This window comes from Delphinus delphis, chromosome 18 (genome assembly GCF_949987515.2).
Source record: "Delphinus delphis chromosome 18, mDelDel1.2, whole genome shotgun sequence".
NCBI lineage: Eukaryota > Metazoa > Chordata > Mammalia > Artiodactyla > Delphinidae > Delphinus > Delphinus delphis.
Window position 1 is genome coordinate 18184261 of NC_082700.1, and position 15443 is coordinate 18199703.

General features: G+C 38.1%; 1 protein-coding gene across 2 annotated transcripts in view; it reads right to left on the reverse strand.

Annotated features, from left to right (window-relative positions):
* The window catches only part of CDADC1 (cytidine and dCMP deaminase domain containing 1), a 44496-nt gene extending 38949 nt beyond the window's left edge, over positions 1 to 5547 (reverse strand). For both annotated transcript variants that reach the window (XM_059996193.1, XM_059996192.1), the window contains exons 1-2: positions 5355 to 5547; positions 4524 to 4621 (exon numbers count right to left, since the gene is read on the reverse strand). In XM_059996193.1, coding sequence (XP_059852176.1) covers positions 4524 to 4621; positions 5355 to 5436 — 180 coding nt within the window. In that variant the 5' untranslated portion in view covers positions 5437 to 5547. The remainder of the gene's footprint in view (positions 1 to 4523; positions 4622 to 5354) is intronic.
* Between the last annotated feature and the right edge of the window lie 9896 nt (positions 5548 to 15443).

The following is a 15443-nucleotide window of genomic DNA, read 5'->3' on the forward strand; positions in this document are numbered from 1 at the left end:
ACTATAAACCAGTAGGAGAGAGAACTATTTTTAAATGACAGCCATGTTCAACAGTACTCGATTTGTACTTCAAAACTTTTAAGTACTTACTTAAAAGTAAGTACTCAGAAGTCTCATAGTTTCTCTCCTACTCATTTATCTAGTTTTAGACTGGATTATTAAAAATTCTTTTTCTTTACACTCAATATATAACTTGCTGAACAATCCTCAAGGCACACTCATACACTGTGAATATTTGACAACATAGAAAACTCAGATAGTAGTTATATTCTGAAGTGGTTGAAGTTAATAATTCCATAAGACTGGTAAAAATGACAGACAATTTAAATGTTCAATAATAAGGGAATAAACATGTTACATTGCTACAATGGACTGTTATGCAATCATTAAGAGGACAATAAAATGATAATAAAAACCATACAATTCCTAGAAGAAAACAGGTGGTAAGCTCCTTGACATAGATTTTGGCAATTTTTTGAATCTGACACCAAGAGCAAAAGCAACAAAAGCAAAAATAAACAACTGGGAATACAACAAACTAAAAAGCTTCTGCACAGCAAAAGAAGCCATCAAGAAAACGAAAAGGCAACCTACTGAATGGGAGAAAATATTTGCGAATCACATATCTGACAAAAGGCTAATATCCCAAATATATAAAGAACTCATACAACTCAATAGCAAAAACCCAACAAATCCAATTACAAAACGGGCAGAAGATCTGAATACACATTTTTCCAAAGAAGATATACAGATGGCCAACAGGTACACAAAAGGATACTCTACATCATTAATCATCAGGGAAATGCAAATCAGAACCACAGTGAGATACCACCTCACACCTGTCAGAACGGCTATTATCAAAAAGACTAGAAAAGTGTTGGGGTTAGGGTGTGCTGAAAAGGGAGCTGTCAGGCACTGTTGGTGAGAGTGTAAGTTGGTGCAGCCACTATGGAGAACAGTACGGAGGGTCCTCTAAAAATTAAAAATAGAACTACAATATGATCCAGCAATTTCACTTCTGGGTATTTATCCAAAGAAGATGAAAACACTGACTTGAAGAGATATATGCACTCCCAATGTTCACTGAAGCATCATTTACTTACAAAAGCCAAAATATGAAAACAACCTAAGTGTCCATCAACAGATGGATGGATAAAGAAATTGTGGCATATATATACATACACACACAGTGGAATATTATCTAGCCATAAAACAATGAAATCTTGCCATCTGGAACAACACACAGGGATCTCAAGAGCATTATGCTAAGTGAAGTAAGTCAGACAGAGAAAGACAAATACCATATGATCTCTCTTATATGTGGGATCTAAAAACAAACAAACAAAAACCCCCAAGTTCACAGACACAGAGAACAGAATGGTGGTTGACAAAGATAAGGGTGGGGGTGGGAGAAATTGGTGAACTTTAAAAAAAAATTTAGTTTAAATAAACTGAATTTAAAAATAAAAATAACAAGTACATAAAGTACATAGTATATGCCAAGCACCATCTAAGACCTTTACAAATATCAAGTCATTCATTTTTCAATAGAAGTTCCATGTAGTATGTACCAGTAACACTCCATTTTACAGATGAGGAAGATGACACAGAAAAAGGTAAAGTAATTCACGCAAGGTTACACAACTAGTAAGAGATGGAGCCAGGATTTGAACCCAGGCAAGCTAATTGCGAAAGCACTGGCTACTCCCAAAGCATTACACTAAGTTGCCACTCCAGTGTTTATGACAGTATTACAGCATGAGGATTTTCCTATGTTAAGTGAAAAGGGCAGGATCCAGAATTGAATGATATCAAATGAGTAAAGAAAATAGAGAAAAAAGATTGAGAAACAACACAAAAATGTTAGTAGTCTCTAGGTGGTGGAATTATGAGGGATTTTTTTTTCTTCTGTCAATTTTATAAGTAATAAACATGCGGCTTCCCTGGTGGCGCAGTGGTTGAGAGTCCGCCTGCCGATGCAGGGGACACGGGTTCGTGCCCCGGTCCGGGAAGATCCCACATGCCGTGGAGCGGCCGGGCCCGTGAACCATGGCCACTGAGTCTGCGCATCTGGAGCCTGTGCTCCGCAACGGGAGAGGCCACAACAATGAAAGGCCCACGTACCGCAAAAAATAATAATAATAATAATAAACATGTATTACTTTCATAACACATAAAAATATTTTATTTTTAAAAAGACAAAGGTTTGTAAAGTGTCAGAAGCAATGTTTCCAATACAAGTACTTGTGAAATTGCATCTTAGAGTTTCTGTGACTTAATTTGTATAGCAAAAGCAGGATAAATAATTTAAGTGAAACAAATTTATTACTTTAGCTTAAAGAACATTTTTCTTCTCTTAATAGGAAAAGGATCTTAATCAACTTTATGAACATCATGTGCAATTAATAGTGGACTTATTTATTTAATTTAATGTGCCTCTGCTGAAAAAGAACAGGATGTATTCTTGGTGTGTGTGTGTGGGGGGGTGTGTGTGTGTGTGTGTGGGTGTGTGTGTGTGTGTGTGTGTGTGTGTGTGTGGTGTGTGAATGAATTAAAATGAGACCAAATCTTGATACTAAAAAAGGTTCTTCAAAATTATTACTCAATTTGTAAAAAGCCCAGCTTTTAATTAATTAATTTATTTATTTTTGCTGTACGCGGGCCTCTCACTGTTGTGGCCTCTCCCGTTGCGGAGCACAGGCTCCGGATGCACAGGCTCAGCGGCCACGGCTCACGGGCCTAGCCGCTCCGCGGCATGTGGGATCTTCCTGAACCGGGGCACGAACCCGTGTCCCCTGCATCGGCAGGCGGACTCTCAACCACTGTGCCACCAGGGAAGCCCTAATTAATTTATTTTTAACTGAAATATACTTGACATATAACATTGTGCAAAATTAAGGTGTATAATACATTAATTTGATACATTTATATATTGTAATATGATTGCCATTGTAGCAATAATTAGCACCTCTAGGGACTTTGCTGGTGGTCCAGTGGGTAAGACTCCACGCTCTCAATGCAGGGGACCCAGGCTCAATCCCTGGTCAGGGAACTAGATCCCACATGCCGCAACTAGGAGCTTGCATGCCACAACCAGCAAGTCCACATGCCGCAACTAAGATCCAGTGCAGCAAAAAAAATAAAAAATAAAATAATAACAATAATAATAATTAGCACCTCTATCTCTTAGCATATTTGATGATTATAATACAATATTGTTTTCTACATTCACTGCACTGTGCATTAGATCTCCAGGGCTTACTTATTACTCATAAGTTTGTACCCTTAAACAACATCTGTCCCCCCGCCCCAGCTCATGGTAACCACCATTTTACTCTCTCTGAGTTTGGCTTTTCTAGATTCTACATATAAGTGAGATCATACAGTACTTGTCTTTCTCTGTCTGACTTATCTCATTTGGCATAATGTGCTCAAGGTCCATTTACAGTGCTGCAAATGGCAGGATGTCTTTCCTTCCCGTGGTTGAATAACACTCCATTGCAAAGCCCAGCTTTTTAAATGCACTTTTAAAAGGCTTAAATCTCTAAACATTTGCTTCTAATCTGTCTCTTCAAGAGAAATTTCATCAGCAAAAACCAAAACAAACCAAAAAAAAGAAACCCAACAGCTTAGAAGTCTTCTACTTTCATAAAATAATACTAAGCTGTTAATAACTAGGAAGAATAAAGGACTTCAAAATCCATGAAGAAAATGAAGAACTTTCTCAAAGCCATTAATAATATGTGGAGCCAGGGTGGGGGTTAAGGGAGTGGTTGAAAAATAGGGAATAAAAATGCATAACATTTTAAATAATGTTTTATTATTTATAAAACATTTTACATAGGTATTGGGAGAAAACTACTCCAAGAGATATCATTGTATCATGAAAAGTGAATTCCTTATCTACACACAGACCTTACACCCTTCACAAAAACTAACTCAAAATGCGTCATAGACCTAAATGTAAAATACAAAACTATAACACTCCTAGAAGATAACCATAGGAGAAAACCTAGGTGATCTTGAGTATGGCGATGACTTTTTAATTACAACACCAAAGGCATGATGCATGAAAGAAATCAATGATAAGCTGGACTTCATTAAAATTAAAAACTTCTCTGAAAAGGACAATGTCAGGAGAATGAGAAGACAAGTCACAGACTAGGAGAAAATATCATAAAAGACACATCTGATAAAAGACTGTTCTCCAAAATATATAAAGAACTCTTAAAACTCAACAGTAAGAAAACAAACAACCTGATTAAAAAATGGGCCAAAGACCTTAACAGACACCTGACCAAAGAAAATACAGATGGCAGTCTGAGAGGGTAACTACATATTCTACTTTTAGACTGGAAAAACTATCACAGCTATGAATTACAAGTATCACACTAAACCATGAAGGTATTTTGCAAATTTGAAGCCTTGTTGAGTTTAAGTGTGACCGAAACTAGAGCAATAAAATCAAATTTTAGACCACCGCTTGTCTAAGGGGAACAACTGTCCAAGGAAAAAAATTATACCTGAGACTTTTGTCTTTGACTTTTGACTGATGGGAAGAGCTCCATCCAGAGACTGAGCAGAGTGAAAAGGTTGACTTTAGAAAGCCTTGGTATTTCACCTGCAAAAGAGAGGGCAAACACTTTAACATTTTACTAATGATGAAAATAAGAACTAAGATCAATGCCACTTGGGTGCTGCAGCCTTAGCTCAGCTGTTTTAGCAGGAGGCAGAGAAAAAGGATTCGTGTGCAAGAGAATCAAAGCACTTTCTTATCAGGAGACTGATTTCAACCTCCTTGCCGGCAACGTCTTCCAGCACTTTCCAAAGTTGGGCCCTCTTTCACCCAGCAGAAAAAAATAGTACAGCTGATACACGTAGCTATGGGAACACTCCAAAAAAAGTTATGAAAAGTCCTTGCATCTGAGATCATCGTGGAGCAACCTTTACTTTGGACTGTGATGAAGCGTTACAACAAGGGCAGTGGTTAGGACCCAGACCTAAAAATACGGTGACCTTAGAAGGAAAAGCAGTTGAAATATAGGAAAGCGTCGCGTGCGGTTAATTTTGAAATCTAATAAAAAACACAGTTTGGGTAATTTTCAGGCTCGTCGATCCCAGCTCCAGGTCCTGGGAGGAAAAGTAAAGGGGAGTAGTGAGCGCAACTTCAAAAGCCAGTGCAGCCGGGCCAAGGGATTCCAGTGACCGAGGTGGGGACGCGCCCAGGGCGGGGATGGGACACCCAGGAGCAGAAACGCAGGCGAAGACGGCCAGGCAGGGAACCCAGAGTGAAACGGCGGGAGACGCACAGAGGAGAGCGAAAGGCGAGTGGCGGGAGGATTCGGGGCACTCACCGGTCATGCTGCCAGTCTGGGTGCTGACTGACCGTCCGGCCCCCTCGCTCTCCAGATTTTGCATCTGCCCTGCTTCTTTCATCGCCAGCCCAGTGGCCTCTGCTGCCCAGGAAACCTCTCGCTGTCCTGCATGATCTTTGCCCCTGCTACCCTACTTGTCGCCTCCTCCCAGCAACTGTATAGCAACAGCCAACTCTGCGCGACCGAATGACGTAGGAGCCCGGCGGCCATTTCCCGGCGCCCTGTGTGACGTCACGGCGAGGCGTGGATGAGGCGACACAAGGCTGCTCCTCCGGCGGCGGCCGTGTGGGTAGGAAACACAACACAATAAATCATTTGACACTTGTATTTGACTCTGTTCGTAGGTTTTGCTGAAATCTGGTCGCTTGAGGATGTCTTGGCTCGGAGTCCCAAGTTGCGCAGACTCTCAGAGGGTGATGAGGGTTTCGCATACGTGAGAGTTTTGGTCAGAGAGCGAAGGAGAATTGAAATGGAAACCTGCCCAATCTGTCGTGGTCAAGGTCTTGGAGAATTTGGGAGACAAACGGGGTGGGAGCTGGGCGGTCCAGATTGTTATTATCCTCAAAGATTGGCCAGTCCTGGGGAACTTAGTGCCAGGGACCACCACAGGAACGTTCTGCTTCTTATTAAACACATGAAGACATTAAAAGGTAGAACTGTAGTTGTTGGAAAATTGAAGATAGGAGGAAGTGGCCCCTGGAAAATCTGAGAAGTACCTGGCATTGTGGACTTGTGCCCAGTGCAATTTATTATTTTATAAGTGTCCTAGGCATGACTCAAAATGAAACCACTCCCTCCACCAGTGACTCAGAGCCTGTTTTCCATCACCAACTTGCGCTATCACAACTTGAAATACTTAAAAATAGTGAGACACAAAAACTTTTCCGAGACTCTGAAAGCAAAAGCCAACATTATGAAAGTACATTATTTTGTAAAGGATTAAAGAGAGAATTTTCAGTGTTGATGGGTATGACTGTGGTTCATTAATTGTCACTGCTGTATAGTATTTCATTGTAGCCATATACCACAATTTATTTATCCGTATTTGAGCCAAAAGACATTTGCACTATCTCCAGCTTTTTGCTATTGCAAGCAATGCTGCTTTAAACATTTTTATATATGTTCCTTATGTTCATATGGAAGAGTTTCTTTAGGGACTACACTTAGGAGTAGAATTCTTGAGTTGTTGTTGTCAAGTTTCCCCGATAATGCTGAAAATTTTCCCAGAGAGATTGGGCCAATTTACATAGCTGTATATCCCCACTAATTCTTGGTATTGTCAAACTTTTAATGTTTACCAATCTGGTTGGCATAAAATGATATCTTGTGGTTGTGATTCCCCCTGATTTCTACTTAGATAGATTGGCTATACATGTGTCCTCTCTATGAAATACCTGTTAACCATTTTCTATTTGGTAGTTATTTCTTATTCATTTGTAAGCATTTTTTATACATCCTGGATATTCATTCTCAGTTGGGTATGTGTACGGTAAATATCTTCTCCCCATTTGTCACTTGCTTTTTCACTTAATGATGTTTTTCAGTGCATAGTTCTTTAATGTGCTAAATATACAAATAATTTTCTTAAATGGGTTTTGTATCTTTTTAAAAAGCATTTTCTACCCAAGGTTATAAATTTTTTTTAATTTTTCTATGTCAGTTATACCTCCATTTTTTAAAAATAACTTATATTTCCTCTAAAAGCCATACATTTTTCCTTTTATATTTGTATCCTCATTCATCTAGCATTTATTTTTGTGTATGATGTAAGGTAGGGATCCAGTTTTTTTTCCACGTGGATAATCAGTTATCCCAGCACTATTTTCTCATTGATCGACAGTGTCACCTCTGTCATGTATCAGATATCCATATACACATGAGTCTGTTTCTGGGTTCTATATTGTATATCATTGGTTGATTACACCTCTGCTCCCTTACCACCCGCCCCAAACACCTTATTTTCTTCAGGAATATCTTGGTTATTCTTTCTCTTTTTTTTAATGTTTTAAAAAATATTTATTTATTTATTTAGGCTGTGCCGGGTCTTAGTTGCGGCGTGCAGGATCTTCGTTACAGAATGTGAGATCTTTAGTTGTGGCATGCAGGCTTCTTAGTTGCGGCATGTGGGCTTCTTAGTTGCGGCATGTGGACTTCTTAGCTGTGTGTGTGGACTCTTAGTTGCAGCATGCATGCAGGATCTAGTTCCCCAACCAGGGATTAAACCCAGGCCCCCTGCATTGGGAGTGTGGAGTCTTAACCACTGGACCACCAGGGAAGTCCCTCTTGGTTATTCTTGACCCTTTAATCTGCCATGTAAGTTTTAGAATCATAGTGTCACATTCCTCAAAAAGTTCCTCTGACATGTTGATTGGAAGGGCATTGAATTTATAGATCAGTTTGAGATATAGAGGCTTCCCATCCCTGAACATGGTGTATCTGTGTTAACTTTGTATATTGGGTTTTTCAAAAGGTTTTAAAATTTTTCTCCACAAAGATTCTGCATATATTTTATGATTTAATCTTATGTTTTGTTGCTATTATAAATAACATCTTTTTAAAAGTTGTATTTGTATGTATTTGTGCCTAATATATAGAAATGCAAGTGATTTTTATATATTAATCTTATATTAAGCAATCTTGCTAAATTTTATTAATTCTAATACTATTTATTTTTAGTTTCTTTTGTTTTCTAGACTGAACCTATATTATCTATAAATAATGAAAATTTTATTTGTATCTTTGGAATCTTCAAACCTTTTATATCATTTTCTTGTCTTACTGCACTTTAGAATCGCTAGGGAAGTGTTGAGTAGAGATAAAGGCACAGGCATCTTTTCTTGTTCCTGATTTTAGAGGAAACTATTTTAATGTTAAACTTTAAAGTATGGTTTTTGCTGTAGGCTTTTGATAGCTGTCCTTTATCATATTATGCAAATTCACTTCTATTTATTTTTTTTAATCAGATGTTGAACTTTATTAAATGCTCACGGTAGATGCCTCTAATCAGCTTAAGAAAGGTCCTTTCTCTACTGTCTTGCTGAGAATTATTATCATGAATGGATGTTGAGTTTTATCAAATGCATTCTCTGCATCTAATAATATGATCCTATACTTTTTCTCCCTTAATCAATTGATGTGGTGAATTATACTAAAAGATTGCTTAATGTTAAACCAGCCTTGTGTTCCTTTGGTAGACCCATCCTGGTCATTATAGGTTATTATTTTATTCATTGCTGGATTAAAATTTCTAATATCCTATTAAGATTTTTGAATCTGTGTTCATGAGTGAGCTTAGTGTGTAATTTACCATGGTCTCTGGTTTTGTTATCTTGATTAGGGCAACCTCTTAAATGAGTTGGGTAGTGTTTCCTATTTTTCTTTTCTCAGGAAGAAGTTGTGTAAGATTGGAATTATTTGTTCCTTGAACATTTATTAAAATTCTCTTGGAAAAGCCATTTGAGCCTAGTGTCTTCTAAATGGAAAAATATTTCACTACTAATTCAATTTCTTTTTTGGTTAAAGGACTACTCAGACTGTCTATTTCTTCTTGGTCAGTTTTTGGTACGTTATATTTTTCTCAAAATTTGTACGTATTACTAAATTACCCACCAATCATGGCTCCTTTGCCTGTTACTTCACCTCTTGTCAGTACAAAGAGCTCCCATATCTTCTCCCCCCTCAAATTTTCAGTTTTCAACATTTTACCACATTTATACTATCTTTTGTAATCCTTTCTCTCTCTCTTACCTTTGCACACCACTCCCCCTCATTCTTTTTTATGAATCATTTGAGAGCAGGTTAAAGACAGTATACTCAATTCCACCCTGCCCCCAAATAAGGACTCTAACTCATGCTAATTCATCCATCCAAAACAAGAAATCACCATGGATTGGACACTACTGTTCAACCCACAGACCCTTTCAAATTTCAAAAAGTGTTTCAACGTGTCATTTTCCTTTCTGGTTCAGCATCCCATCCAGAATCACTGAGTTTTGCATCTTGTTAGTTTCCTTCAACCTGGAACATTTTCCTCAGTCTTTCCCTCTGTTTCACAACATTAACAGTTTTAAAGGGTACAAGCTTTTCATTCTGTAAGATTTCTGTCAACGAGGGCCATTCTGAGGTTTCCTCACAACCAGACGCAGGTGGGAATGCTGCAGAAGATGCTGTGCTGTTTTCCATGGATGACTTCAGGAAGCAACTCTGTGTTAACTCATCCTACCCCTGGTGATGCCAACCTCAATCATTTGGCAAGTTAGTGCCTGTCAGTTTTCTACACCATAAAGTCATTATTTTTCGCTTTGTAATTTATAAGTATTTTGTGGGGAGATACTCCCAAAACTATACCAATACCCTATATGTTAAACCCACATGCACCAACTTTTACATCTATTGGTGATTCGCACATGAATTAACTACCATCGTGACGGTTGTCTGATTGTGATTTTCTGTTTCCATCATTTCTTCTACATGTAGTAGTTGTCATTCTACTATAAGGAAGAGCTTTTCCCTCCTCCTCATTCATTCGTTTAGTCATGTATGTCAGTATGGATTTGTGAATTCCTATTTCATTCAGTGGCTTGTAATCTGTTATTTATTTTAATCCTCAAATTGTCCCACATTTGGCTGATAAAATCCCCTACAAGTTGACTCCTTTACTCTTTTGATGTGACCCTATCATTCTTTGAGCATTTTCTTACATTCTGGTGTAAGAAGATGCTCCAGGCTCATCACGTTCCTTCCTTGCCCCAGACCTGGAATCAACCATTCCCCCAAGTAGCCCTGGTTCCTCTTAGTGTTTTTTTTTTTTAATTTTTATTGAAATATAGTTGATTTGCAATGTTGTGTTAGTTTCAGGTGTACAGTAAAGTGATTCAGTTATATATTCTTCTGTTTTTTTTAACATTCTCTTCCATTATAGGTTTTTACAAGATATCGAGTATAGTTCCCTGTGCTAAACAGTAGGTCCTTGTTGGTTATCTATTTCATTTATAGTCGTATGTATATGTTAATCCCAAACTCCTAATTTATCCCTCCCCCTCCTCTTTCCCCTTTGGTAACCAAAAGTTTGTTTTCTATGTCTGTGGGTCTGTTTCTGTTTTGTATATAAATTCATTTGTATCATTTTTTTTTAGGTTCCACATATAAGCCATATCATATGATATTTGTTTTTCTCTGTCTGGCTTACTTCATTTAGTATGAAGTGAATCTCTAGGTCCATACATGTTGCAGCAAATGACATTATTTCATTCTTTTTTCTATGGCTGAGTAATATTCCCTTTTATATATATATATATATATATATATATATATATATATATATGTATACATACACACCACACCTTCTTTATTCATTCATCTGTCGATGGACATTTAGGTTGCTTCCATGTCTTGTAAACAGTGCTGCTGTGAACACTGGGGTGCAAATATCTTTTCAAATTATGGTTTTCTCCGAGTATATGCCCAGGAGTGGGATTGCAGGATCATGTGGTAGCTCTATTTTTAGTTTTTTGAAGAACATCCATACTGCTCTCCATAGTGGCTGTACCAATTTACATTCCCACCAACAGTGTAGGAGAGTTCCTTTTTCTCCACACCCTCTCCAGCATTTATTATCTGTAGACTTTTTGAAGATGGCCATTCTGCCCGGTGATACCTAATTGTAGTTTTGATTTTCATTTCTCTAATAGTTAGCGATGTTGAACATCTTTTCATGTGCCTTTTGGCCATCTGTATGTCTTTTTTGGAGCTGTCTATTTAGATCTTCTGCCCATTTTTTGATTGGGTTGTTTGTTTGTTTGTTTTTGATATTGATCTGTATGAGCTGTTTGTATATTTTGGAGATTAATCCCTTGTTGGTTGCATCGTTTCCAAATATTTTCTCCCATTCTGTAGGTTGTCTTTTTGTTTTGTTTATGATTTCCTTTGCTATGCAAAAGCTTTTAAGTTTAATTAGGTCCTATTGGTTTATTTTTGTTCTTATTTCCATTACTCCAGGAGATGGATCCAAAAAGATATTGCTGTGATTTATGTCAAAGAGTGTTCTGCCTATGTTTTCTTCTAGGAGTTTTTTTTTAATTAATTACTTTATTTGTTTTTATTTTTGGCTGTGTTGGGTCTTCATTGCTGTGTGCAGGTTTTCTCTATTTGTGGCAAGCAGGGGCTACTCTTCATTGCAGTGTGCAGGCTTCTCATTGTCATGGCTTCTCTTGTTGCATAGCATAGGCTATAGGTGCGTGGGCTTCAGTAGTTGTGACATGCGGACTCAGTAGTTGTGGCTCATGGGCTCTAGAGAGCAGGCTCAGTAGTTGTGGCGCACGGGCTTAGTTGCTCCGTGGCATGTGGGATCCTCCCGGGCCAGGGATCGAACCCATGTTCCCTGCATTGGCAGGCGAATTCTTAACCACTGCACCACCAGGGAAGCCCCTCTTCTAGGAGTTTTATAATATCTTGTTTTACAGTCAGGTCTTTAATCCATTTTGAGTTTGTTTTTGTGTATGGTATTGGAGAATGTTCTAATTTCATTCTTTTACATGTAGCTGTCCAGTTTTCCCATTACCACTTACTGAAGAGACTGTCTTTTCTCCATTGTATATTCTTGTCCCGTTTGTTGTAGATTCGTTGACCATAGGTGTGTGGGTTTATTTCTGGGCTTTCTATCCTGTACCATTGATCTATATTCCTGTTTTTGTGCCAGTACCATACTGTTTTGATTATCGTAGCTTTGTAATATAGTGTGAAGTCAGGGAACCTGATTCCTCCAGCTCCATTTTTCTCTCTCAAGATTGCTGTGGCTATTCAGGGTCTTTTGTGTTTCCATACAAATTTTAAAAATTTTTTTGTTCTAGTTCTATGAAAAGTGCCATTGGTAATTTGATAAGGATTGCATTGAATCTGCAGATTGCCTTGGGTAGTATAGTCATTTTGACAATATTGATTTTTCCAATCCAAGAACATGGTATATCTTTCCGTTTGTGTCATCTTCAATTTCTTTCATCAGCATCTTATAGTTTTTGGAGTACAGGTCTTTTGCCTCCTTAAATAGGTTTATTCCTAGGTATTTTGTTCTTTTTGATGCAGTGGTACATGGGATTGTTTTGTTAATTTCTCTTTCTAATCTGTTGTTGCTAATGTATTGAAATGCAACAGATTTGTATATTAATCTTGTATCTTGCAACTTTATCGAATTCATTGTTGAGCTCTAGTTTTCTGGTAATGTGTTTAGGTTTTCTATGTGTAGTATCATGTCATCTGCAAACTGTGACAGTTTTACTTCTTCTTTTCCAATCTGGATTCCTCTTATTTCTTTTTCTTCTCTGATTGCTGTGGCTAGGACTTCCAAAACTATGTTAAATAAAAGTGGCAAGAGTGGACATCCTTGTCTTGTTTCTGATTTTTGAGAGAATGGTTTCAGCTTTTCACCATTGAGTATGATGTTAGCTGTGAGTTTGTCATATATGGCCTTTATTGTGTTGAGGTAGGTTCCATCTTTGCCCACTTTCTGGAGAGTTTTTATCATAAATGGATATTGAACTTTATAAGAAGCTTTTTCTGCATCTATTAAGATGATCATATGACTTTTATTCTTCAATTTGTTAATGTGATATATCACACTGATTGATTTGCAGATATTGAAAAATCTTTGCATCTCTGGGATAAATGCCACTTGATCATGGTATACGATCCTTTCAATGTATCATTGGATTTGGTTTGGTAGTATTTTGTTGAGGTTTTTTGTTTCTATGTTCATCAGTGATATTGGCCTGTAATTTTCTTTTTTTGTGGTATCTTTGTCTGGCTTTGGTATAAGGGTGATCGTGGCCTCATAGAGTGAGTTTAGAAGTGTTCCTTCCTCTGCAATTTTTTGAAATACTTTCAGAAGGATGGGTGTTAACTCTTCTCTAAATGTTTGATAGAATTCGCCTGTGAAGCCATCTGGCCTTGGACTTTCGTTTGTTGAGAGTTTTTCAATCACAGATTCAATTTTAGTACTTGTAATTGGTCTGTTCATATTTTCTCTTTCTTCCTGGTTCAGTCTTGGGTGATTGTACGTTTCTAAGAATTTGTCCATTTCTCCAGGTTATCCATTTTCTTGGCATATAGTTGCCTGTAGTAATCTCTTATGGTCCTTTTTATTTCTGTGGTGTTGGTTGTAACTTCTCCTTTTTCATTTCTAGTTTTATTGATTTGGGCCCCCCTCCCTTTTTTTTCTTGATTAGTCTGACTAAAAGTTTATGAATTTTGTTTATCTTATCGAAGAATCAGCTTTTAGTTTCTTTTTTTTAACATCTTTATTGGAGTATAATTGCTTTACAATGGTGTGTTAGTTTCTGCTTTATAACAAGGTGAATCAGTTATACATATACATATGTCCCCATATCTCTTCCCTCTTGCGTCTCCCTCCCTCCCACCCTCCCTATCCCACCCCTCTAGGTGGTCACAAAGCACCGAGCTGATCTCCCTCTGCTATGCGGCTGCTTCCCACTAGCTATCTGTTTTACGTTTGGTAGTGTATATATGTCCATGACACTCTCTTACTTTGTCCCAGCTTACCCTTCCCCCTCCCCGTATCCTCAAGTCCATTCTCTAGTAGGTCTGTGTCTTTATTCCCATCTTGCCCCTAGGTTCTCCATGACCATTTTTTTAGATTCCATATATATGTGTTAGCATACGGTATTTATTCTTCTCTTTCTGACTTACTTCACTCTGTTTGACAGTCTCTAGGTCCATCCACCTCACTACAGCTTTTAGTTTCATTGATCTTTGCTATTGTTTTCTTCATTTCTATTTCATTTATTTCTGCTCTGATCTTTATGATTTCCTTCCTTCTATTAACTTTAGGTTTTGTTTGTTCCTCTTTATCTAGTTGCTTTAGGTTTAAGGTTAGGTTGTTTATTTGAGATTTTTCTTGTTTCCTGAGGTAAGTTTTTGTCGCTATAAACTTCCCTTGTGGAACTGCTTTTGCTGCATCCCATAGGTTTTGGATTGTCATGTTTTCATTTTTATTTGTCTCTAGATATTTTTCTGTTTCTCCTTTGACTTCTTCAGCGATCCATTGGTTGTTTAGTAGCATGTTGTTTAGCCTCCACGTGTTGGTGTTTTTTGCAGTTTTTTTCTGTAGTTGATTTTTGTGTGTGTGTGTGTGTGTGGTATGCAGGCCTCTCACTGTTGTGGCCTCTCCGTTGCAGAGCACAGGCTCCAGACGTGCAGGCTCAGCGGCCATGGCTCACGGGCCTAGCCGCTCTGCGGCATGTAGGATCTTCCCGGACTGGGGCACGAACCCGTGTCCCCTGCATCAGCAGGCAGACTCTCAACCACTGCGCCACCAGAGAAGCCCCTCTGTAGTTGATTTTTTAAAAAATATTTATTTATTTGGTTGCACTAGGTCTTAGTTGCGGCTCACAGGATTCATAGTTGCAGCTCGCGGGCTCCTTAGTTGCGGCATGTGAACTCTGAGTTGCGGCATGCATGTGGGATCTAGTTCCCTGACCAGGGATCAAACCCAGCCTCCCCCTGGAGTGTGGAGTTCTATCCACTGCGCCACCAGGGAAGTCCCTTGTAATTGATTTCTAATCTCATAATGTTGTATTTGGAAGAGATGCTTGATTTCAGTTTTCTTAAATTTACCAATGCTTGCTTTGTGGCGCAGCATGTGATCTATACTGGAGAATGTTCCATGTGCACTTGAAAAGAATGTGTATTCTGCTGCTGTTGGATGGAGTGCTCTATAACTATCAATTAAGTCCATCTGGTCTAATGTGTCATTTAAGGCCTGTGTTTCCTTATTGATTTTCTGTCTGGATAATATGTCCACTGATGTAAGTGGGGTGTTAAATTCCCCACTGTTATTGTGTTACTGTCAATTTCTCCTTTTATGTCTGTTAACATTTGCCTTATATATTGAGGTGCTCCTATGTTGGGTGCACATATATTTCCAATTGTTGTTATCTTCTTCTTGATTTGATCCCCCTTTGATCCCCAAATCAAATCTTCTTGATTTGATCCCCCTTTATCATTATGCAGTGTCCTTCTTTGACTCTTGTAATAGTTTTTATTTTAAAGTCTATT